This window comes from Drechmeria coniospora, chromosome 02 (assembly GCF_001625195.1).
Source record: "Drechmeria coniospora strain ARSEF 6962 chromosome 02, whole genome shotgun sequence".
In the NCBI taxonomy this organism is placed as follows: domain Eukaryota; kingdom Fungi; phylum Ascomycota; class Sordariomycetes; order Hypocreales; family Ophiocordycipitaceae; genus Drechmeria; species Drechmeria coniospora.
Genome location: NC_054390.1, coordinates 131,147 through 156,093, shown reverse-complemented (window position 1 = coordinate 156,093; position 24,947 = coordinate 131,147). Strand labels below are relative to the sequence as shown.

Sequence of the window (24,947 nt, the reverse complement as noted above, 5' to 3'; positions counted from 1 at the left end):
CCGTCGTGTTGCCAGCAGCTGGTTGCAGTCTGAAGGGAGGAACTAAGAATAATGACACCTACCAAATGGGCCTTATGCACGCTTCGTCTCGAATTCTCCCCTTTCTTGTGGCATAATCATCAACTTGTTCTATCATGCAAAAGAAAGAAGCCACCATCTAATTGCGCCAGCAGGGAAGCAAAGCTAGTCGTATTATGATGTGTCCATTTAACATGATGGACCAAGCAGCAGCCAGGGCTTCAACTCTAGACGGACAGCTACTGATTAAGACCGTGATTGGTACGTGGTCGAATTGGTGCATGCATTTATAATTATGGTCAAGCATTTTCACGACTGGCCGGTTGCCACGCCGCGGCTTTCGATACCTTTTTTATTGTTCCAGAATTTCGGCTGCACTACCATATGAGAAATGGCGTCAAAAGTTGCATTGAGAGTGAGCTATGGAATTGCCTTTCCCAAGAGATCCAGAGTTATCGAGAAGTAAGAAGGTGACGCCGAGCCGTAGTACTACTAAAATATACGCTTTCATTTGCATCGTACTAATTTCATTGCAGGAGATCTGTGGTGGAGGTAATTGCGGAGTGAAGCAATGAGGATTGACCATAGATTGTAATGTTCCATGAATGATATATTATTGTGTAAGTGGTGGTGCTACCTAATTAATTGGCTTCTTTGCTTGTAATGTCTTATGTGAGTTAATATTAACATTTCAACCAGGCATTAGGTACGATATACATCTTGTAGTCATGACACAAATTGGATCAATACATAACAGGAAGTGTTGGTTCGGTTCTGGGGGAAACTGGTAACAAGAGATCTCTTTCAATAGATTCAATTTGGTACGAAAGGAGGGAAAAGAGGCTGCCCCTAAGCGGCCACTTTTATCCTCTCTATAATCGTGCCCCACACGATCACGTGATCCTAGTCTACTATTGGCCACTATATACATGTAACACACAGGAAGGAACCTCTGCCATGTACATTATTTGCCGTACTCTTAAGGGCTGCAATATTCAGCCAAGTCGGGTAATGAATATGTCAAGGTAGTTTTCTAGTACAGCTAGCAATAAATTCTATAACATGTAAGATTATATAAAACGCTATTTTTTTTGCAAAGTTCCTTATAACAACCTTTTATCTTGCGGAGCTATGAGTAGCTCGGTAGCTGGGACAGCATCGATAGGCCACCCTGCCGCTCTTCTGCCGCTAAGGCATATCGGCACCCTAATGGTCCCGAGGATAACCTGAGAACAGTTAAATATTCCTTTGCACGGCTGGTCTCGACTTTGAACAAATCCATTCGGACCTTACAAATCCATTCCAGAACAAGAGTTGTGAGTATTGGAAGGTCCATCATTCTGAACAACGGTCGCTGCTGTCTTACAATAAGATGCCCACTTTCTGGAACATAGGAGGTAACACTGGTTGAAATCCTTATGGTGATGCGATTAATGGGATTAGCCTACACTTTCTCTACGTCTAGCTAATTTGATAGGTTCCATACTATCAAAAACTTACTGCTGTTCTTCGTTCTAAAACGAGGACCTCGATTTCTTGATTTGAGAGCGGAGATAAGCTCAGGTATTTGGGTTATGAATGCACTTTCAGGATGCATGCGCTATCAGAGTTTTGTTAGTGGACGAATTCATAGTACCCGAGCGCCAGTAGCTAGGTCATTTCAGGGGTTGGTTGACTTGGCGTTGCACATTGAGGACATGCTTCAGTCCATAGTATTAGCTACATATCAAATGAGGGACGTGAACTGACCAACCGAGGGCCATTGCTACTCTATGCCGACTCCCCAGTGCTGGTCTCTAGGTCTGCTCGATGATTAACCACATGACGTAGTACGAGTGCCGCCACTATACAAAGCAGCTTCTACTATAGTTACTAGCCTATGGGCGAGCGCCTCTAAATCCCTAGAGGCTGGGTAACGGCACTGGTAAGCAGCCGCCTTGTTTGCTGGGGTGAAGAAAAGGCAGAATGAGCGGAATGAACATAGCATTACTATACGCGTGAACCCTCCGCGCTTGAGTACGAATGGTATTGTTTGTACGTCAAGTTGTACAAGCACGGCAGAGTCAGAGATTGGCCATGAAGAGGGTGCAACACGATAAACTCGCCCGATTAAACAAAATTGGCAGCCCAAATATCCATAGCCCTAACACTTCTCCGACCCCCCTGCACACCTTCCACGCTCGCCTCACACGCATCCCGCAACGCAAGAATGACTGCCCATTCCTTCTCATTAATCACCAGCTCCTTTACATCCGTTTCAAAAGAGGGAGAAAGACAAGTGGACACATCCCATTGCCCGTCTAACAACCCATCGCCACCTTGTACGCGGGTCTCACGCTCCAGCTGCCACCCAGCAGCCAGGTCCAGCTCGGTAAGCTGCTATAGCCCCAGCACGATGAGGACGTTCGAGACCCTGATCTTGGCCTTATGGCTCTGTAATACTGCCTGGGTGAGGGTAGCTAGTACGTGAGGCTGGGCAGAGGGGTGCGTCGCCACTAATGACCACTCAGCAAGGAGGACACGCTGACTGTGCTGCCCGAGGGCGCGGAAGGTTGAAAAGAAGAGAGAAGGGAGCTGAAGTACCATAAGAAGTGGGTGAGCACGGTCGATTCAAAGGTCCTACTTTCGTTTGCAGGCGGGAAGGGGGTGGTGGAAGAGGGGGAAGGGAGGGAGGATAGGTAGTCTGGAGGGGCTTGTTGGACCCATGGAATCTGTCTACCCAGAGGGTTCTGAGAGATATACCGCTGCGCTTGACCGAGGATATACGGTGCACCTGGAGAAGCCATTATTTGGCTGAGTTACTCTCTCGCCGGCAGGAAAGCGGAAGGAGGCACCATAATCCAATTCTGCCGGACGACTGCCACCACCACCCCCTGCTCGCCCACAGCAGAGGCAAGGACAGTCGTACAATCCCCCTGCCTACATCCCAGTTCTAGTACATTGGAGTCAGAGGGGATGTTCCAGTGCTGCAGCAGCGCTAGACGGTGAAGGGTTTGGGAGTGTTGGATGCTATAGTGGATGGGGTCGTGTAGGGAGACACAGGCGATAGATGCAGCGTAGAGGTGAGCGGACTTATGGCGCTCGATGGGTGTTGGGCACAAATGGCTAAGTGGGATTTGCTTAGCTATGTGGTGCTAAGAAGGGGACGGAGAGAAGTGAGATTGTGTATCCATAGACCGTTCTATAGCCCCTTCGTTACCCTTGTTTACAACGATCTGCTTCATCTTTGCTAACAACGTCGTCCAGCGTCGTCCACTTACATGGGACATTGGGCAGGTGTTTTGCAAAAGCGGGACCGTGATCGTGTACTGTGTCATACTCAGTATAATACAACATCTGCGCATTTTATAGCAGCGGGCAGCTGAGTGTGACTCAACCAACCCCGCACAAGCTGCGGAGTACATACTGTACATAATTAAAGGCCCATACCCGCAAACACGGTTGGTCCATTTCATGATGCCAACACACGTGAATATTGTCGATTTTGCTATCCCAGTACTAACTCTCGGAATTCACAAGGGCCTCTCCATCAGTAGATAGTCTATAGATTGTCAAACGGTAGGGCCAGGGCCACTGCGACTTCCCGGGCCGCAGTTACTTCAGGGCTGCTGCCGTACCTGCTGGGGTTGTTGTGACTGCCAGGGCTGCTGCAATTCCAAGAGCTGCTGTGTGCCCGGTTGGTTATGACTACAGAGCCGTAGTGATCAGCCCACCCATGCTGCCCATTGCCGCCGCAACATGGTAACACTGATGACGGACTGTGAGTTTCGATTTTGTCACGATGCACAAAGTTTCCTGAAACAGTTCCATTTATATCTCTTGCAATCATCGCCACAATCGCCGCCTTGTCGACGATTTGATGGTCTTTCAGGCAGTATCGCACACCTGCCATTTAGAAGTATCGTAATACTATGATCCGTAATACTATGATCCAGAGGTTCAACAACAATATGGTCGACATAGCGGGCAAGCTTGTAGTTTGGCCACTAAAGTGGACCTTCGTTGGCAGCGACTAGTGGGTTGCGAGGAATATATGCACTAACATTTACAGTACCGCTCCAGGCCTCGCCACAATCGATCAGGCCTTTGGTGGCTAGTTAGCAAGACGCGAGGGTAGGACAAGGGCGCCCTGAAGACAATTTGTGACCACATCGTCGCCTCGCAGCAGTCCAAACAGTCACATGTACAAAAGCATTACTCATAGTGTATTAGTGGTCCTAGGAGACCCATCAACACAGCTGTTATAAAAGCTCCAATAATCCCTAGGGTTAACCCTAAGCATTAAGGAGGCTACTGCATCCCTCCAGTAGCGAAACGATACAGTATGTACTTAAGTTGTAGTTTTATTGCAAGGATAACGATATAATATCTGTCTTAATCGTTGTAGCTGACAACGGCAGCCTGAATTAACAATATCGACATTACGCCCAGTCTAGCCAAAGTCGCTCCGATTTTGTTGGCTATGTATCGGTACTGTACATATTAGACAAGTTTGCTAAATAGGTTAACCTAATCCCATTTCCGAAGCAGCAGCTGTGTAATACTCTTGAATCTAAAACGTCAACTTCGTTACCAACAAGGGGCGGCTTTTAGCATCAAGGCGACATACCACCAATCTATGTACTGCTAAAAAGGCGGTTCGACGCTATTTGTAACCAAGTTGCTATTTCCTCCTTTGGGCACCCACTAGTAATATGGACGGATAGCGATCGTCCCACGGTCGCTCCCTTAACGATCAGCCTCTAAGAAGAGGTAGCTATGCCTAATACCTTATAAGAGCCCTACAATATAATATCCTTGCTTCTTTTACGGGGCGGCACTGTGGGACCAGGTGCCGCACGTATTTGTGATAAATATTCAACGTTCCATGCCTCCTCCACTAATGTATAATTGCCATCGGCGTTCTACCTTTGTGCGCGCCAGCGCACGTGACTTAGCGGCCTTCGCACGTTATGATGCTCCCTTGCTCATGTGGGGCGCCGCCTTCATCGCTGCGAGCCGTGCAGCGCCCAAGTGAACATACGGGGTGCAACCCCTTACAGCTTCTACTAATTACAATAACTATAACAATAGTAATAATATTATTTGGAAGAGTGAAATAATACTTTTTTTAATTATAATAATATTTTTTTTTATTTCACACATATAATATTTTTAGTACTACTACTTATAGTAAATCGTTACTTTGTCAAGTGGCTGTACTACTGCCGCTTGAGATTGGAGCAAGCGCATTTACGCATCTTGCACCATCATTCCCTCCGCTTTGGGGACCAGTTGAAACGAGCTCAAAAGGTTCTGAACCCGTAACGTTAACCCTATAAATTCTGCCAGAAACATTATCGCTGCCGTAGAGATAACCATCCGCCGATGCATAAACCGCTCCAATATGGGAGGTATAGCTAATTGTAAATAAATTCCGAACGCCAGTAAAGGCATGAGTCGTCAAATCCCAACGGAATAAGCCTACGACATTTGGCGAGGCTCCCGTATCCGCATAAGTCCATAAGAAATTTCCTGCTCCAGGGACATAGGCCCAGTCCCTAACTGCTTGGGTAATGCGGGTGTTTCCGCTATCAACTACATTGCCATAACTAGGAGAACTTGAGTCGGACAAGTCAATCTGGGCCCATGCAGGAGTACTACCAGTGCCTTCGGCGCCTAAAATATAAAACTGGCCATCGGGAGCAACATCGCCGCAAGTTGTAAAGAAAGGGATCGGTATTGGCAATACCAAAGTGTTACCTCCAGCTCCGATGCGGATCAAGTTGCCCCGTCCAAGCGATGAAGTATAGGTCGCCCCGTAAATATAGTTATCCATAACATTATATCCAATAGCATTAACACCTGCCCATGGTGCAGTATCCATATTCCCATTAATGAGACTTGCTTCACCAGTTAGTAGGTCCACACCATATAATTCCATAGCACTACCAGCCTGCTGAGCGAGAAATCCCGATACAGAACAGTTTAGTGGTAGAGGAGAAGCGGTATCAGTAGGTTGTGTAATAGCTGTAGTGGTCGAGATTGGATCAAGCGCATTTACGCATCTTGCACCATCATTCCCTCCGCTTCGGGGACCAGATGAAACGAGCTGATAAGGTTGTGAACTCGTAACGTTAACCCTATAAATTCTGCCAGAAACATTATCGCTGCCGTAGAGATATCCGTCCGCCGATGCATAAACCGCTCCAATATGGGAGGTATAGCTAATTGTGAATAAATTTCGAACGCCAGTAAAGGCATGAGTCGTCAAATCCCAACGGAATAAGCCTACGACATTTGGCGAGGCTCCCGTATCCGCATAAGTCCATAAGAAATTTCCTGCTCCAGGGACATAGGCCCAGTCCCTAACTGCTTGGGTAATACGGGTATTTCCTCTAGCAACTACGTTGCCATAACTAGGAGAACTTGAGTCGGACAGGTCAATCTGGGCCCATGCAGGAGTACTACCAGTGCCTTCGGCGCCTAAAATATAAAACTGGCCATCGGGAGCGACGTCGCCGCAAGTTGTAAAGAATGGCATCGATATTGGCAATACCAGAGTTTCACCTCCAGCTCCGATACGGATTAAGTTGCCCGGTCCAAGCGATGAAGTATAGGTCGCCCCGTAAATATAGTTATCCATAACATTATATCCAATAGCATTAACGCCTGCCCATGGTGCAGTATCCATATTCCCATTAATGAGACTTGCTTCACCAGTTATTAGGTCCACACCATATAATTCCATAGCACTACCAGCCTGCTGAGCGAGAAATCCCGATACAGAACAGTTTAGTGGTAGAGGAGAAGCGGTAATAATAACGCTTGTAGTGCACGGGTGCGTACAATCAGGGAGTGGTGTGACAGTTGTGGTGCCTGGAACTGTGCCAAATGTAGTTACAGTTATAGCAACATCATTAGGTTGCGTAATAATAACACTTGTAGTGCATGGGTGTATACAGTCGGCTGGCGGCGAAATAGTAGTCGTACCGGGCACCGAACCGGAAACCGTAGTAGTTACGGCCGTGTCCGGGGGCTCGTTGGGCGTCGTAACGACGATGACGCTCGTCGTACACGGGTGGGTGCAGTCGGGCGGCGGCGTAATAGTGCTTGTAGTAGCGATAGTACCGGGAACCGTCGTTGTTTCGGCCGTATCCGGGGCCTGGCTCGGCGTCGTAATAACAATAACGCTCGTCGTACATGGATGAGTGCAGTCGGGCGGTGGCGGGATAGTCGACGTTACAGGCAATGTTCCAGGCACTGTTGTTGTTACGATTGTGTCGGGAGGTATGGTTATAATAATTCTTGTAGTGCACGGATGCGTGCAATCGGTAGGAGGCAAAATTGTTAAGGTTCCTGGTAAAGTGCCAGTCGTAATCGTTGTTGTTATAGCTGTATCAGGAGGCTGGTTAGAAGTTATTGTTATAATTACAGTTGTCGTGCACGGGTGCGTGCAATCAACTGGGGGTATTACAGTAGACGTGCCAGGCACTGTCCCTGTAGTAGTAGTTGTCACGGCAATATCAGGAGGCTGTGTAATAATAATGCTCGTAGTGCAAGGGTGTGTGCAGTCGGCTGGAGGCGTAACAGTAGTCGTACCGGGCACCGAACCGGTAACCGTCGTCGTTATGGCCGTGTCTAGAGGCTGGATCGGGGTCGTAAAGACGACGACGCTCGTAGTGCACGGATGGGTGCAGTCGGGCGGCGGCGTAATAGTGCTTGTAGTAGCGATAGTACCGGGGACCGTCGTCGTTACGGCCGTGTCCGGGGGCTGGTTGGGCGTCGTAACTACAATAACGCTTGTCGTACACGGATGGGTGCAGTCGGGCGGCGGCGTAATAGTGCTTGTAGTAGCGATAGTACCAGGGACCGTCGTCGTTACGGCCGTGTCCGGGGGCTGGTTGGGCGTCGTAACTACAATAACGCTTGTCGTACATGGATGGGTGCAGTCGGGCGGCGGCGTAATAGTGCTTGTAGTAGCGATAGTACCGGGAACCGTCGTTGTTTCGGCCGTATCCGGGGCCTGGCTCGGCGTCGTAATAACAATAACGCTCGTCGTACATGGATGGGTGCAGTCGGGCGGCGGCGTAATAGTGCTTGTAGTAGCGATAGTACCGGGAACCGTCGTTGTTTCGGCCGTATCCGGGGCCTGGCTCGGCGTCGTAATAACGATAACGCTCGTCGTACATGGATGAGTGCAGTCGGGCGGTGGCTGGATAGTCGACGTTACAGGCAATGTTCCAGGTACCGTTTTTGTTACGATTGTGTCGGGAGGTATGGTTATAATAATTCTTGTAGTGCACGGGTGCGTGCAATCGGTAGGAGGCAAAATTGTTGAGGTTCCTGGTACAGTGCCAGTCGTAATCGTTGTTGTTATAGCTGTATCAGGAGGCTGGTTAGAAGTTATTGTTATAATTACAGTTGTCGTGCACGGGTGCGTGCAATCAACTGGGGGTATTACAGTAGACGTGCCAGGCACTGTCCCTGTAGTGGTAGTTGTTACGGCTATATCAGGAGGCTGTGTAATAATAATACTCGTAGTACAGGGATGCGTGCAATCTGTAGGGGGTAAAATTATTGACGTTCCCGGTATGGTGCCAGTCGTAAATGTAGTTGTTACAGCAGTATCCGGTGGTTGTAGTGAGGTTACAGTTATAACAACACTCGTAGTGCATGGGTGCGTGCAACCAACAGGAGGCAAGATAGTAGAGGTGCCAGGAATCGTTCCTGCAACTGTAGTAGTTAAAGCTATATCAGGAGGCTGCGTAATAATTATTGTTGTAGTACATGGATGCGTGCAATCTACAGAAGGCAAGATAGTTGCAGTTCCTGGTATTATCCCTGTTGTAAATATAGTTACTACTACATCCAGACCCTGGTTTGAAGTTACAGTTTCAAAAATGGTTATTGTGCATGGGTTGCAATTAATCGGTGGAGACATAGTCATCGTGCCGGGTACTATACCAGTTATAGTACTAGTAGTCTTAACTGTAGTTATACCCGCAGAAGGACCAACGGTAACAATAATTCTCGTAGGGCAGTTACCAATACATTCAGAGGAAGGTATAACAGTACTGGTCCCCGGTGTGGGTCCCGTAGTGGATTCTGTAATAACACCTGTTGTCCTGATGGTTATAATGAGCCTTGTGGGACAGTTGCCTGTACATCCAGCTGAAGGCGGTACCGTACTTGTACCAGCAGTCGGTCCATACGTAGTTTCAAGAATAACGCCACTAGTACCTACGGTTACAATAATCCTTGTAGGGCAGTTACCGACACATCCAGAAGATGGTGGAATTGTACTAGTCCCGGCTGATGGTCCGTAAGTGGATTCTGTAATCGCATCTGTTGTACTGACGGTAACTAGTACCGTAGTAGGACAATAGCCAATGCATCCTACAGAAGGCAGTATTGTACTAGTCCCAGCAGTCGGTCCATAGGTTAACTCAGTAGTTCTACCACCAGAAGGACCAACGGTAACAATAATTCTCGTAGGGCAGTTACCAATACATCCAGCGGAAGGTGAAATAGTACTGGTTCCCGGTGTGGGTCCCGTAGTAGATTCTGTAATAACACCTGTTGTGCTGATGGTTATAATGAGCCTTGTGGGACAGTTGCCTGTACATCCAGCTGAAGGCGGTACCGTACTTGTACCAGCAGTCGGTCCATACGTAGTTTCAAGAATAACGCCACTAGTACCTACGGTTACAATAATCCTTGTAGGGCAGTTACCGACACATCCAGAAGATGGTGGAATTGTACTAGTCCCGGCTGATGGTCCGTAAGTGGATTCTGTAATCGCATCTGTTGTACTGACGGTAACTAGTACCGTAGTAGGACAATAGCCAATGCATCCTACAGAAGGCAGTATTGTACTAGTCCCAGCAGTCGGTCCATAGGTTAACTCAGTAGTTACACCACCAGAAGGACCAACGGTAACAATAATTCTCGTAGGGCAGTTACCAATACATCCAGCGGAAGGTGAAATAGTACTGGTTCCCGGTGTGGGTCCCGTAGTAGATTCTGTAATAACACCTGTTGTGCTGATGGTTATAATGAGCCTTGTGGGACAGTTGCCTGTACATCCAGCTGAAGGCGGTACTGTACTTGTGCCAGCAGTCGGTCCATACGTAGTTTCAAGAATAATGCCACTGGTACCTACGGTTACAATAATCCTTGTAGGGCAGTTGCCGGCACATCCAGAAGATGGTGGAATTGTACTAGTCCCGGCTGATGGTCCATAAGTGGATTCTGTAATCGCATCTGTTGTACTGACAGTGACTAGTACCCTAGTAGGACAATAGCCAATGCATCCTACAGAAGGCAGTATTGTACTAGTCCCAGCTGTCGGTCCATAGGTTGACTCCGTAGTTATATCACCAGAAGGACCAACAGTAACAATAATTCTCGTAGGGCAGTTACCAATACATCCAGCGGATGGTAAAATAGTACTAGTTCCCGGTGTTGATCCCGTAGTAGATTCTGTAATAACACCTGTTGTGCTGATGGTTATAATGAGCCTTGTGGGACAATTGCCTATACATCCAGATGAAGGCGGTACCGTACTTGTGCCAGCAGTCGGTCCATATGTAGTTTCAAGAATAATGCCACTGGTACCTACGGTTACAATAATCCTTGTAGGGCAGTTGCCGGTACATCCAGAAGATGGTGGAATTGTACTAGTCCCGGCTGATGGTCCATATGTGGATTCTGTAATTGCATCTGTTGTACTGACGGTAACTAGTACCGTAGTAGGACAATAGCCAATGCATCCTACAGAAGGCAGTATTGTACTAGTCCCAGCTATAGGACCATAGGTTAACTCAGTAGTTATACCACCGGAAGGACCAACGGTAACAATAATTCTCGTAGGGCAGTTACCAATACATCCAGCGGAAGGTGAAATCGTACTAGTTCCCGGTATCGGTCCGGTAGTAGATTCTGTAATAACACCTGTTGTGCTAATAGTTATAATAATCCTTGTAGGACAGTTGCCTGTACATCCAGCGAAAGGTGGTACCGTACTTGTACCAGCAGTCGGTCCATACGTAGTTTCAAGAATAACGCCACTAGTACCTACGGTTACAATAATCCTTGTAGGGCAGTTGCCGGTACATCCAGAAGATGGTGGAATTGTACTAGTCCCGGCTGATGGTCCATAAGTGGATTCTGTAATCGCATCTGTTGTACTGACGGTGACTAGTACCCTAGTAGGACAATAGCCAATACATCCTACAGAAGGCAGTATTGTACTAGTCCCAGCTGTCGGTCCAGAGGTTAACTCAGTAGTTACACCACCAGAAGGACCGACGGTAACAATAATCCTTGTAGGGCAGTTACCAATACATCCAGCGGATGCTAAAATAGTACTGGTTCCCGGTGTGGGTCCCGTAGTAGATTCTGTAATAACACCTGTTGTGCTGATAGTTATAATGAGCCTTGTGGGACAGTTGCCTGTACATCCAGCTGAAGGCGGTATCGTACTTGTGCCAGCAGTCGGTCCATACGTAGTTTCAAGAATAACGCCACTAGTACCTACGGTTACAATAATCCTTGTAGGGCAGTTGCCGGCACATCCAGAAGATGGTGGAATTGTACTAGTCCCGGCTGATGGTCCATATGTGGATTCTGTAATCGCATCTGTTGTACTGACAGTGACTAGTACCAGAGTAGGACAATAGCCAATGCATCCTATAGAAGGCAGTATTGTACTAGTCCCAGCTATAGGACCGTAGGTTATTTCAGTAGTTATACCACTGGAAGGACCAACGGTAACAATAATTCTCGTAGGGCAGTTACCAATACATCCAGCGGACGGTGAAATAGTACTGGTTCCCGGTATCGGTCCCATAGTAGATTCTGTAATAAAACCTGTTGTACTAATAGTTACAATGATCCTTGTAGGGCAGTTGCCTGTACATCCAGATAAAGGTGATACAGTACTTGTACCAGCAGTCGGTCCATACGAAGTTTCAAGTATGAGACCACTAGTACCTACAGTTACAATAATTCTTGTAGGGCAGTTACCGACACATCCAGAAGATGGTGGAATTGTACTAGTCCCGGCTGATGGTCCATATGTGGATTCTGTAATTGCATCTGTTGTACTGACAGTGACTAGTACCCTAGTAGGACAATAGCCAATGCATCCTACAGAAGGCAGTATTGTACTAGTCCCAGCTGTCGGTCCATAGGTTAACTCAGTAGTTACACCACCAGAAGGACCAACGGTAACAATAATCCTTGTAGGGCAGTTACCAATACATCCAGCGGATGCTAGAATAGTGCTGGTTCCCGGTGTGGGTCCCGTAGTGGATTCTGTAATAACACCTGTTGTCCTGATGGTTATAATGAGCCTTGTGGGACAGTTGCCTGTACATCCAGCTGAAGGCGGTACCGTACTTGTGCCAGCAGTCGGTCCATACGTAGTTTCAAGAATAACGCCACTAGTACCTACGGTTACAATAATCCTTGTAGGGCAGTTACCGACACATCCAGAAGATGGTGGAATTGTACTAGTCCCGGCTGATGGTCCATAAGTGGATTCTGTAATTACATCTGTTGTACTGACGGTGACTAGTACCGTAGTAGGACAATAGCCAATGCATCCTACAGAAGGCAGTATTGTACTAGTCCCAGCCGTCGGTCCATAGGTAAACTCAGTAGTAATACCACCAGAAGGACCAACGGTAACAATAATCCTTGTAGGGCAGTTACCAATACATCCAGCGGAAGGTGAAATAATACTGGTTCCCGGTATCGGTCCCGTAGTAGATTCTGTAATAACACCTGTTGTGCTAATAGTTACAATAATCCTTGTAGGACAGTTGCCTGTACATCCAGCTGAAGGTGGTACAGTACTTGTACCAGCAGTCGGTCCATATGAAGTTTCAAGTATGAGGCCACTAGTACCTACAGTTATAATAATCCTTGTAGGGCAGTTGCCGACACATCCAGAAGATGGTGGAATTGTACTAGTCCCGGCTAATGGTCCATACGTGGACTCTGTAATCGCATCTGTTGTACCAACAGTAACTAATACCATAGTAGGACAATAGCCAATGCATCCTATAGAAGGCAGTATTGTACTAGTCCCAGCCGTCGGTCCATAGGTTGATTGAGTAGATATACCACCAGAAGGACCTACGGTAATAATAATACTTGTAGGGCAGTTGCCAATGCATCCAGCGGATGGTGAAATAGTACTGGTTCCCGGTGTGGGTCCCATAGTAGATTCTGTCAGAATACCAGTAGTACCGATAGTTACGATTACTCTTGTAGGACAATTGCCTATACATCCAGGTGAAGGCGGTATCGTACTTGTGCCATGTGTCGGTCCGTAAGTGGATTCAAAGACAAGGCCACTAGTACCGACGGTTACAATAATTCTTGTAGGGCAGTTACCGGCACATCCAGAAGATGGTGGAATTGTACTAGTCCCGGCTGATGGTCCATAAGTGGATTGTGTAATCGCATCTGTTGTACTGACGGTAACTAGTACCCTAGTAGGACAATAGCCAATGCATCCTACAGAAGGCAGTATTGTACTAGTCCCAGCCGTCGGTCCATAGGTTGACTCAGTAGTTACACCACCAGAAGGACCAATGGTAACAATAATTCTCGTAGGGCAGTTACCAATACATCCAGCGGAAGGTGAAATCGTACTGGTTCCCGGTATTGGTCCCGCAGTAGATTCTGTAATAACACCTGTTGTACTAATAGTTACAATAATCCTTGTAGGACAGTTGCCTGTACATTCAGATGAAGGTGGTACCGTACTTGTGCCGGCAGTCGGTCCATACGTAGTTTCAAGAATGAGACCACTAGTACCTACGGTTACAATAATCCTTGTAGGGCAGTTGCCGACACATCCAGAAGATGGTGGAATTGTACTAGTCCCAGCTGATGGTCCATATGTGGATTCTGTAATTGCATCTGTAGTTCTAACGGAAATTATTACCATCGTAGGACAATAGCCAATACATTCTAAAGAAGGCAGTATTGTCCTAGTCCCAGCCGTCGGGCCATAGGTCGATTCAGTCGTTATACCACCGGAAGGACCAACGGTAACAATAATTCTTGTAGGGCAGTTACCAATACATCCAGCGGATGGTGAAATAGTACTAGTTCCCGGTATCGGTCCCGTAGTAGATTCTGTAATAAAATCTGTTGTGCTGATAGTTATAATAAGCCTTGTGGGACAGTTACCTGTACATCCAGCTGAAGGCGATACCGTACTTGTGCCAGCAGTCGGTCCATACGTAGTTTCAAGAACGAGACCACCAGTACCTACAGTTACAATAATCCTTGTAGGGCAGTTACCGACACATCCAGAAGATGGTGGTACTGTACTGGTCCCGGCCGTTGGTCCGTATATTGATTCGGTTGTAATACCGCCCGTAGGACCTACGGTAACAATAATTCTGGTAGGGCAGTTTCCAGTACATCCAGAGGAAGGTAAAACAGTACTAGTTCCCGGTGTGGGTCCCGTTGTGGATTCTGTCTGAATACCAGTAGTACCGACAGTTACGATAACCCTTGTAGGACAGTTACCTGTACATCCAGATGAAGGCGGTATCGTACTTGTACCTGCCGTTGGTCCATACGTAGTATCAAGAATAATGCCACTAGTACCGACGATTATGATAATGCTTGTAGGGCAGTTGCCGACACATCCAGAAGATGGTGGAATCGTACTTGTCCCAGCCGTTGGTCCATATCTCGATTCTGTAATTACATTTGTGGTACTAACGGTAACGATTACCCTCGTAGGACAGTAGCCAATGCATCCGGCAGAAGCTAGCACTGTACTGATCCCGGCAGTTGGTCCGTATGTGGATTCGGTAATTATACCGCCAGAAGGACCTAGGGTAACTATTACCCTCGTAGGACAGTTTCCAATACATCCAGAGGAAGGTAAAACAGTGCTGGTTCCCGGTGTGCGTCCCGTAGTAGAATCTGTGATAACACCTGTTGTGCTGATGGTTATAATGAGCCTTGTGGGACAGTTGCCTGTACATCCAGCTGAAGGTGGTACCGTACTTGTGCCAGCAGTCGGTCCATACGTGGATTCAAGAATAAGGCCACTAGTACCAACGGTTACAATAATCCTTGTAGGGCAGTTGCCGATACACCCGGGCAATGGTGGAATTGTACTGGTCCCGGCCGTTGGTCCATATGTGGATTCTGTAATCGCATCTGTAGTACCGACGGTAACTATAACCCTCGTAGGACAGTTGCCAATGCATCCGGCATAAGGTGGAATTGTACTGGTTCCGGCCGTAGGTCCATATGTTGATTCGGTTGTTATACTGCCAGTAGGACCTACGGTAATAATAATTCTGGTAGGGCAGTTTCCAATACATCCAGCGGAAGGTAAAACGGTACTGGTTCCCGGTGTAGGTCCCGTTGTGGATTCTGTCAGAATACCAGTAGTACCGACAGTAATGATAACCCTTGTAGGACAATTACCTATACATCCAGCTGAAGGCGGTATCGTACTTGTGCCATCTTTCGGTCCGTACGTGGATTCAATAATAAGGCCACTGGTACCGACGGTTACAATAATCCTTGTAGGGCAGTTGCCGATACACCAGGGCAATGGTGGAATTGTACTGGTCCCGGCCGTTGGTCCATATGTGGATTCTGTAATCGCATCTGTAGTACCGACGGTAACTATAACCCTCGTAGGACAGTTGCCAATGCATCCGGCATAAGGTGGAATTGTACTGGTTCCGGCCGTCGGTCCATATGTTGATTCGGTTGTTATACTGCCAGTAGGACCTACGGTAATAATAATTCTGGTAGGGCAGTTTCCAACACATCCAGCGGAAGGTAAAACGGTACTGGTTCCCGGTGTGGGTCCCGTTGTGGATTCTGTCAGAATACCAGTAGTACCGACAGTTACGATAACCCTTGTAGGACAATTACCTGTACATTCAGGTGGAGGTGGAATCGTACTTGTGCCAGCTTTCGGTCCGTAAGTGGATTCAATAATAAGGCCACTGGTACCGACGGTTACAATAATCCTTGTAGGGCAGTTGCTGATACAACCAGAAAATGGTGGAATTGTACTGGTCCCGGCCGTTGGTCCATATGTGGATTCTGTAATTGCATTTGTAGTACCAACGGTAACTATTACTCTCGTAGGGCAGTTGCCGATACATCCCGAAGATGGTGAAATTGTACTAGTACCGGCCGTCGGTCCATAAGTTGATTCGGTAGTTGCACCGCCAGTAGGACCTACGGTAACAACAATTTTGGTAGGGCAATTTCCAATACATCTAGAGGACGGTAAAACAGTACTGGTTCCAGGTGTGGGTCCCGTTGTGGATTCTGTGATAATACCAGTAGTACCGACAGTTATGATAACCCTTGTAGGACAATTACCTATACATCCAGCTGAAGGCGGTATCGTACTTGTGCCAGCTGTCGGTCCGTAAGTGGATTCAATAATAAGGCCACTAGTACCGACGGTTACAATAACCCTTGTAAGACAATTGCCAATACACCCAGAAAATGGTGGAATTGTACTGGTTCCGGCCGTTGGTCCATATGTGGATTCTGTAATTGCATCTGTAGTACCAACGGTAACTATTACCCTCGTAGGACAGTTGCCAATGCATCCGGCAGAAGGTAGTACTGTACTTGTGCCGGCCGTTGGTCCATATGTGGATTCTGTAATTGCATCTGTAGTACCAACGGTAACTATTACCCTCGTAGGACAGTTGCCAATGCATCCGGTAGATGGTAGTACTGTACTTGTCCCGGCCGTTGGTCCGTATGTGGATTCGGTAGTTGTACCGCCAGTAGGACCTATGGTAACAATAATTCTGGTAGGGCAGTTTCCAATACATCCAGCGAAAGGTAAAATAGTACTAGTCCCCGGTGTCGGTCCTGTAGTGGATTCAATAATAAGGCTACTGGTACCTATAGTTACAATAATCCTTGTGGGGCAGTTGCCGATACACCCAGATGATGGTGGAATTGTACTGGTCCCTGCCGTTGGTCCATAGGTGGATTCAGTAATTGTTTTTGTCGTGCCTACGGTAACTATCACCTTCGTAGGACAATCGCCAACGCATCCTGCCGGTGGCAGTCTTGTACTTGTGCCAGCCGTCGGTCCATAGGTTGATTCGGTGGTTGCACCGCCATCGGGACCTGTTCTTGATGTTTTTCTGTCTTCAGTAACCGTGACTACTAATGTAGTTATACAGTTTAATGTACACCCGACAAGTGGTGGAACAGTTGACGTTCCTGGGATTGGGCCTAAGGTTGTTACTGTGGTAATACTACTACTCCAAGATGCAATTGGAGTCTGGACTATTATTGTACCTGGATTAGTACCAGATGCTGGAATGGTAATTGTTGCTAGTACGGCTATGGTTCCCGGAATAGTTGTAGAAACATATGCTGTAGGTGTTTCTACTATGATTGTACCTTGATTAGTACTACTTAATAGTATTGTCCTAGTCGTTAAAATTTTATCAGTCCAACCGCTGGATGTAGTAACGTAACCTGTTGGTATCTGAATTACTGTACTAGTACTACTACTATACTCAAAGGGGGTTAGGATAACTATTATACCAGGTGTTGTTCCAGTAGCAGGAATGGTTTTTGTTTCTGTAAACGACCTGGTCCATCCCCGAGTTGTTATAATGTACTCAGTAGGAATATTCTTCGTTTTAGTAAATATTTCGGTCCACTCCTCCGTTGTTGTTTGATATGCAGTAGGAGTGTGAACTATAATCATTCCCGGGTTTGTACCGTCACCTGGAATGGTTTTTGTTTTTGTAACCGTTCCTGTCCAGGCAATTGTTGTTGTAAAGTAATCTTCAGGAGGCTGTATAATACAACTTGTGTACGTTCTGATGGGTCTAGTTATTATCTTTACTTCTTGCTGCAAGGAATTGAAGCTAGCAATATCTTACTGAGTGATTGCATTTTGCAAAGTACTTCTGGCACAGATATACTGAATTGGTAAGATTTCAACAATAGCATTACAAGTACTACTAGCAAGGCTAATACTAGAGCCAGTAGTATAAAAGTAAGGAGTTAATGCTAGTAATCGCAAAGGGTAGAACATCTTAAAGTATAAGAATGCAACTTAATATCTCTATTAGAATGTATATGCTGTTAATATGGTTAGTAAAGTTTGCTTAAAGGTATTAAAGTAGTCTGTTAGTCAATAGTATGTTCTTTAGAACCAAATAGGTTTATTCTGTGTTGACTTGATTGTATGGGGAGTTGAGAGTGTAGTATTAGAACTAGATGAGATTGTTGAAGGAGGTGTACTATGTCGCCAAATATATAGGCCAAGCGGTTAATACTCTACTTGTTGGGCTGCCCGGAATATTAGTACGTGGTTTATATATATGATACTTATAATATCATACTGCTTGTACTTTAAACTGCCTTGATTTGTAGTGTATACGAGCAGACTCTTTGGTTTAAATCGTTAACTTATTGCTATCTAGTATCTTTAAGGTTCTAAAACAAACTATCTGTAATAGCTAAGATGACGTGTTCGATGCGATAAAGGTTAAATATAATAATGGAACGCATGGAAATATAAGTACGACAACGAAAAGCTCCACTGGGTATAAAATTATTAACTAGAAGCAGTAGTACAATGAGCCTTACTCTTGGAGTACAAAAAAATTATTTTTGTAATTATAACGCAAGCCAAACTTCCGAATTGTATTATTATATTAAAATCACTATTTAGAACAATAGAAAACCTTGTGCTCCTTTGTGACTGGTCATTTGGACCTAGGGTTAGAATTAAAGTTCCATACCTTACATCATATTTGGAAGTAGCTTCAAAACCATATAACAAAGTATAAATGACCAGTTAGCAAGAGAAAAAGTTTTACTATTGTTCTACCTAGTACTGTTAATAGAATAGTAGTTTCCTCAAGTTGACCTCGAAATACTATGTACTCTGTATTCGTATGCTTAGTAGCAGGGGCTGGAGAGTTTTCTCTAATGGCTCTTAGTGTATTTTACTAGTTGAATTAAAGTTCCCCTACTGAATATCCTCTTTCGATGTATATTTGAAACTAAATAACCAAGTATATATAACTAGTTAGTAAGGAGTAAAGCTTTACTATTGTTCTGCCTAGTACTGTTAATGTAATAGTAGTATCCGGAAGTTGGCCGTGAGATGTGGCTGGTTAAAATTACGCTTATCGCAAATGGATGCGTACAAGCTACTAGTGGGTGGAGTAATAGTTGACAGTCTGTAACCTGTCACTGTGATTGTAGATATTTATCACTGTATCTGGTAGCCGACGAGTCGTTGTACTAAGTATTGCACTTGTTGTATACGGATGTTTACAATCCTCGGGAGGAATAGCACTTGTACCATCTCCCATTTTTGTAAGTTCGTGGTGCGAGGTCATCCAAGAACCAGAAAACTGGGGGGGGGGGATATTTACTTTCTAGAGCATAGATAAGACTGGTTTGAATCGTTATCTTGTTAAAATTGATAGAAATCGTATCCACTGTATATGCTTCTAACTAATTGCTGGAATGTAGGCTATCAAATCTTATTCTATACGTAAGACCATATAGACCATATAGGATTTTTAAATCCTTCGTGGCCCCTGTATATACTTCTAACCAATTGCTGGAATGCAAGCTATCGAATCTTATTCTACACGTAAGACCATATAAGATTTATAAATCCTTCGTATCCCCTGTATATACTTCAAACTAATTGCTAGAATATAGGCTATCCAACCTTATTTTGTACGTACGATCATATAAGATTTTTAAATTCCTCGTATTCCCTGTATATACTACTAACTAATTGCTGGAATGTAGGCTATCGAATCTTATTCTACACGTAAGACCATATAAGATTTTTAAATCCTTCGTGGCCCCTGTATATACTTCAAACTAATTGCTGGAATGTAGGCTATCCAACCTTATTTTATACGCACTATCATATAAGATTTTAAATTCCTCGTATCCCCTGTATATACTTCTAACTAATTGCTGGAATGTAGGCTATCCAACTTTATTTTATACGCACTATCATATAAGATTTTAAATTCCTCGTATCCTCTGTATATACTTCTAACTAATTGCTGGAATGTAGGCTATCCAACCTTATTCTATATGTACGATCATATAATATTAAATCCTTTCCTGATCAGCTAACCCTATAAGTCAGCGCCCCCCCAAGGACACCCCCCCAAGACGGCGCCCCCCCGCCCCCCTCCCCAAGACGGGCACTCCCTAAGACGGGCACCCCATTTGGCTCCTTCATACATATCAACCTAATGCATCGCAACCGCAGTTTTTCGGACAGTTTAACTATAATCGATTAAAAATATACCTACAGTATCCCCTATGCCTAAGCTACCTACCTATACCGAATAAACAGTCCAGATAGCTCTTTATGCTATTACAACGGGTTACTGCAGCTACAAGCTGCCCGTCAGTATCGAGTTCCGCGTCAAACGCTCCAACGCCGATTACGCAGCCTTCCAATTAAACATACAAGAGAAATATCGCAGTGGCTCTCTACGGATCAAGAAAGGTACCTACGCAATTGGGTCCTTACCCAGGGTTTGTTAGCGCAGCCGCCCTCACAGATAGAAATACTAAGTACCAAATGCAAGAGCATGCAAGCGATAGGACTAAAAAATACCAGAAGTGTGAGTATATATTGACCAAGCTATGCCACTGCGTAGGCGTAATGACCTAGACTAGGATTGCGTAATCACATCCCGCGGAATTACGTAGGGGATAAGTAGGTCGCGTCACTGCAACCTCTTTTTCCTCCCTTCGAACCAAATTGAATCATTGAATGATATCTCTTGTTATCAGTTTCCCCCAGAACCGAACCAACACTGAATCAGTGCTGTGTGAAAAGAACAGCGTAGATTGGCAAGGCTAGAAGAGGATCACGATACTACTACCCGTTTCCGACCAGAGATCCAGTTGGCAATACCGCGACTAAAAGGATCAATTTCGAAGGTATCCGTTCGTTTTGACGTATCAGATACTTGGATTTAGATAACTAGATTTTAATTACCACAGCAAGATATGTTACACCAATCATGCGATTATTTATATGAGGATTCGGATTAGGATTAGTCCCAGCAGACCCACAAGAGGCGCATTGCTTCTTGTGGGTCGCGCAACCTTGCGACCAACTGGAGGATAAGTAGGACGCGTCATCGAAACCTCCCTTTCCTCCCTTCGTACCCAAGTTGAATCATTGAACGAGATCTCTTGTTACCAGTTTCCCCCAGACCCGAACCAACACTGAATCAGTGCCGTGTGAAAAGAACAGCGTAGATTGGCAAGGCTAGAAGAGGATCACGATACTACTACCCGTTTTCGACCAGAGATCCAGTTGGCAGTACCGCGACTAAAAGGGTTAATTTCGAAGGTATCCGTTCGTTTTGACGTATCAGATACTTGGATTTAGATAACTAGATTTTAATTACCACAGCAAGATAAGATGTCACACCAATCATGCGATTATTTACATGAGGATTCGGATTAGGATTAGTCCGAGCAGGCCCACAAGAGGCGCAAAGTTTCTTGTGGGTCGCGCAACCTTGCGACCAACTGGAGGATAAGTGGGACGCGTCAGCGCAACCTCCCTTTCCTTCCTTCGTACCAAGTTGAATCATTGAATGAGATCTCTTGTTACCAGTTTCCCCCAGAACCGAACCATCTGGCCTGTTTTAAACATTTGTTACTAACCCTAAATGCACCTGCAACTTGCTATTACTATTAGCTTACTTCAATTACTTTTAAAAGCTCCATTCTACTGCTCAATAGTTTGGAAATAATGTCTACAACTAGAAGTACTATTTAGCTATTTAGGTGGCCGCAACGTTAGGGGTTTTAGTTACTCTGCAGGATACAAGTTATTCAGCCCGCTACAGGATGCAATTGCCTCCACTGTCTGCGCTGCCTGCACTGACCTTTCTAAAAAAAAAGGGGGGGGGGGGATCCTTGGTGCTCCTAAAATGAAGTTGCCGGACCTTAAGCACAGAGTGCATGTGCAGTAACTGTATGATCGGGGAGCGAATGCAAGACATGTTTTGCCACGGCAGTACCGCACGATGCATCGGTTTCCCTGCCGCATTTCGCCTCATACTTTACTGCAGGATAATCGCAGCTGCTGACAAAATGGTGCAAAAGTTTGGAAAGTCGGGTCGGATAGTGTTGACCGTGTAGGTGGAAACGTTGACCGATGACGTTGATCCTGTTGCTTGTAGAGCATTTGCGTTGGTAAAAAGCGACTCGTAGGATTTGCAGGGGCATGTACTTTGTAAGCACAAGTAACCCAGTACAACAGTTCGGACCCGACTTATCACTTCCACTTGGGTATTGCCCGAGTATCTTCAATAGCAGCACTTTGGGCAATACGATCCGGAACTGCCTCCCCGCGGCCACTGGGTATGCTTAAGACTACAAGTGCATATACAGCATAGGTTTATTTATTGGCAAGTGCAAAACAATGCAGTGCAATTAGAAACACGGAGTAATATCAACGCTATAGGTGTACTTATCAGTTTCTTGGTTCTCTGTATGGCGTGCTCCGTACTGTACTTGGTAGAAGTGATGTACGCTTGTGTATATATTTTACGAGTAGTCAGGAATGCTACAAATGCTTTTCACTATACGGAATACTTGCATCAGGCTTGCGTAGAGTTACGTTTTCTCATCGGTCTGGGTCTGTTCAACTGCCATTTGCTAATTGCAGCCCGAAAGCCATTGTCATTATTTGTTTGCATTTATTGCACCCACCCTAACTCCCGTCTCCTCCAGAGCTTACTTGTAGGGTTCCTAGTAGATACTCCCTCGAGGGAGTTCGCTTTGCAGTCGTTTTCATTCCATCTCGCAAAATGAACCATCGCACCAGACATCGCTTTCGTTCACAATACAAAATCACCCATCCTCACTCCTCTTTCGTGCCTGTTTACTTCCCTCTTAATATACCTTTATCGCACTCTCTGCAATTTCTTGTCTGGGGCAATAGCCTAGTTGTCTTTTTACTTTTTTTCTGTTACTATACTCAAAATGCTGCTTTTTCCTAGCCTTGAAACCGGCTGCCGGACTGTTCAATCTGGCGTCCACCTTTGAGAATGAAATCCCTAAAGAGGATCGACTTAGCATCTAGTTCAACAAACGTGTCAATAAATCGTTCCATAACAACCTACCTCATTAAATCGGTACATTTATAAATTGGACTCTTTCATCCGCAACGCTGTTGCCATTTCGATTTTGTAAGTCTCCCCGTAGTACTTACAATCGTGTATCCTTCAGGACAATGGTATACTATTGTTGTTTTGGGCATCGATCTGTCAGTATTTCCCCCTATTGGGATCCCAAGGGCGAGAGGAATAATTAGGAGGAATGTATAGTTCTGAAAGCTGTGTCCAAAGAAGGACGCTGACCACAGTAATATACTTTATGATACATCATGAAACAACGATGACCAGTAGGGTCTTGTGGAGAGCAATGAGAACACAAATCATGTCAAGATTTATTGTACTGCGTACCTGATATTACAGGGCAATTATTTCAACAGTGCTCCATACGTATATTATTAAAGGCACACTTTTCAGTAGAATTAGGTAACTATTTCGAAAAGCAATTTCCCATCCCATACAAACCCGCCACCCTCATCCCATGGTGTCTCAACAATTGCCCCTCAGCGTACTCCATTATTCATGATAAGTAATTACTTGTACTTAGACATAATTTCTACTATTCGCATTTTACTCCACCGAGATTTAAAAGCACCTACGGAGTACAACTAGTACTTTAATGTACTGCTGTAAGCTTACATACGGTACTCCGTACGGAGTACGTGTAATTATGTACATTCAAGTACTTAAGTTGTGTGTTGTGTGTAAGCAATTATTATATAGTGACCAATTGTAGACGAGGATCACGTAATCGTATGGCGCACGATTACGGAGAGGCTAAAAGTGGCCGCATGGGTGCAGCCTCTTTTCCCTCCTTTCGTACCAATTTGAATCCATTAAAAGAGATCTCTTGTTACCAGTTTCCCCCAGAACCGAACCAACATAAGCACACCTAAGTAATGGATTACAGTACATATTCGGAGTATTATGGTACTGTACAACTACAACTACAGTACTCCGTTCAGGTAAGTAGGTGCACTCCTAGATTTTCATATGCTACTATTTTCTTTCTGTGCAAAACACAAAAGTACCCACATGTACAGAGTATTTACTGTATGGATGAATGAGTAAAACCACAGCTCCGTACAACAATTCCCGATACCTCAGCTTATTCCAAATGCTTTGGTAGTCATGGCGGTCCTAAGGCACAACGGCCTGGAGAGAAATGATATCTGAGGTAGTCGCAGCGGCCCGGATAGTCATAACACGTCAGCCAGGAACTAACAGCAGCCCCAGTGTTTACTTATACTTGTACAACTACTATATTTACCAGGCTTTGCACTTAACATTATAAATGGGGTCTTTTGGGTCGAAATGCCAATCCAGATATACCTTCTCGCTTGCAAAGAGTAACATGTTGTATTCTCTTACCTAATCCATACGTAAAAGGAAACACTGCTATTCTTACGGAGTAAGTACATGTGCACGTAAGTACAAGTAGGTATAGACGACTTGGTAGCTTGTACTTAATAATACATTACGGGTTGCATCCGTGGCTGTACACCTGCTGAAGTTCAGGTCAAGGCGTCGGCGTACTTAAGGTACGTTTTCAATCTGTAAGTACCTACAAGTATTCAAGTATATGTAAGTGTACCGTAATGTATTTGTACATGTAAGTACTTTTAGTTGCAAGTGCTACAAATTTTGTATGTACAGTAATGAGCTGTTCAGAGTACTGAACTTGGAGCGCATTTTACAATTCAGTACTACGATTTCGCAGGCTACTGGATAGTCTAGCCCGTGTACTCGTGGCAAGAAATCTAT

The 24,947-nt window shown here is 45.3% G+C and overlaps 1 protein-coding gene across 1 annotated transcript; it reads right to left on the bottom strand.

The window, feature by feature from the left end:
- Positions 1-5,206: 5,206 nt before the first annotated feature.
- On the bottom strand, positions 5,207-8,189 carry DCS_03341 (uncharacterized protein; the record flags this gene model as incomplete). The annotated part of the gene is made up of 3 exons (XM_040800662.1): positions 5,207-6,882; positions 6,938-7,392; positions 7,600-8,189. 3 exons carry the CDS (start codon positions 8,187-8,189, stop codon positions 5,207-5,209), a joined length of 2,721 nt encoding a protein of 906 aa, XP_040655695.1.
- Between the last annotated feature and the right edge of the window lie 16,758 nt (positions 8,190-24,947).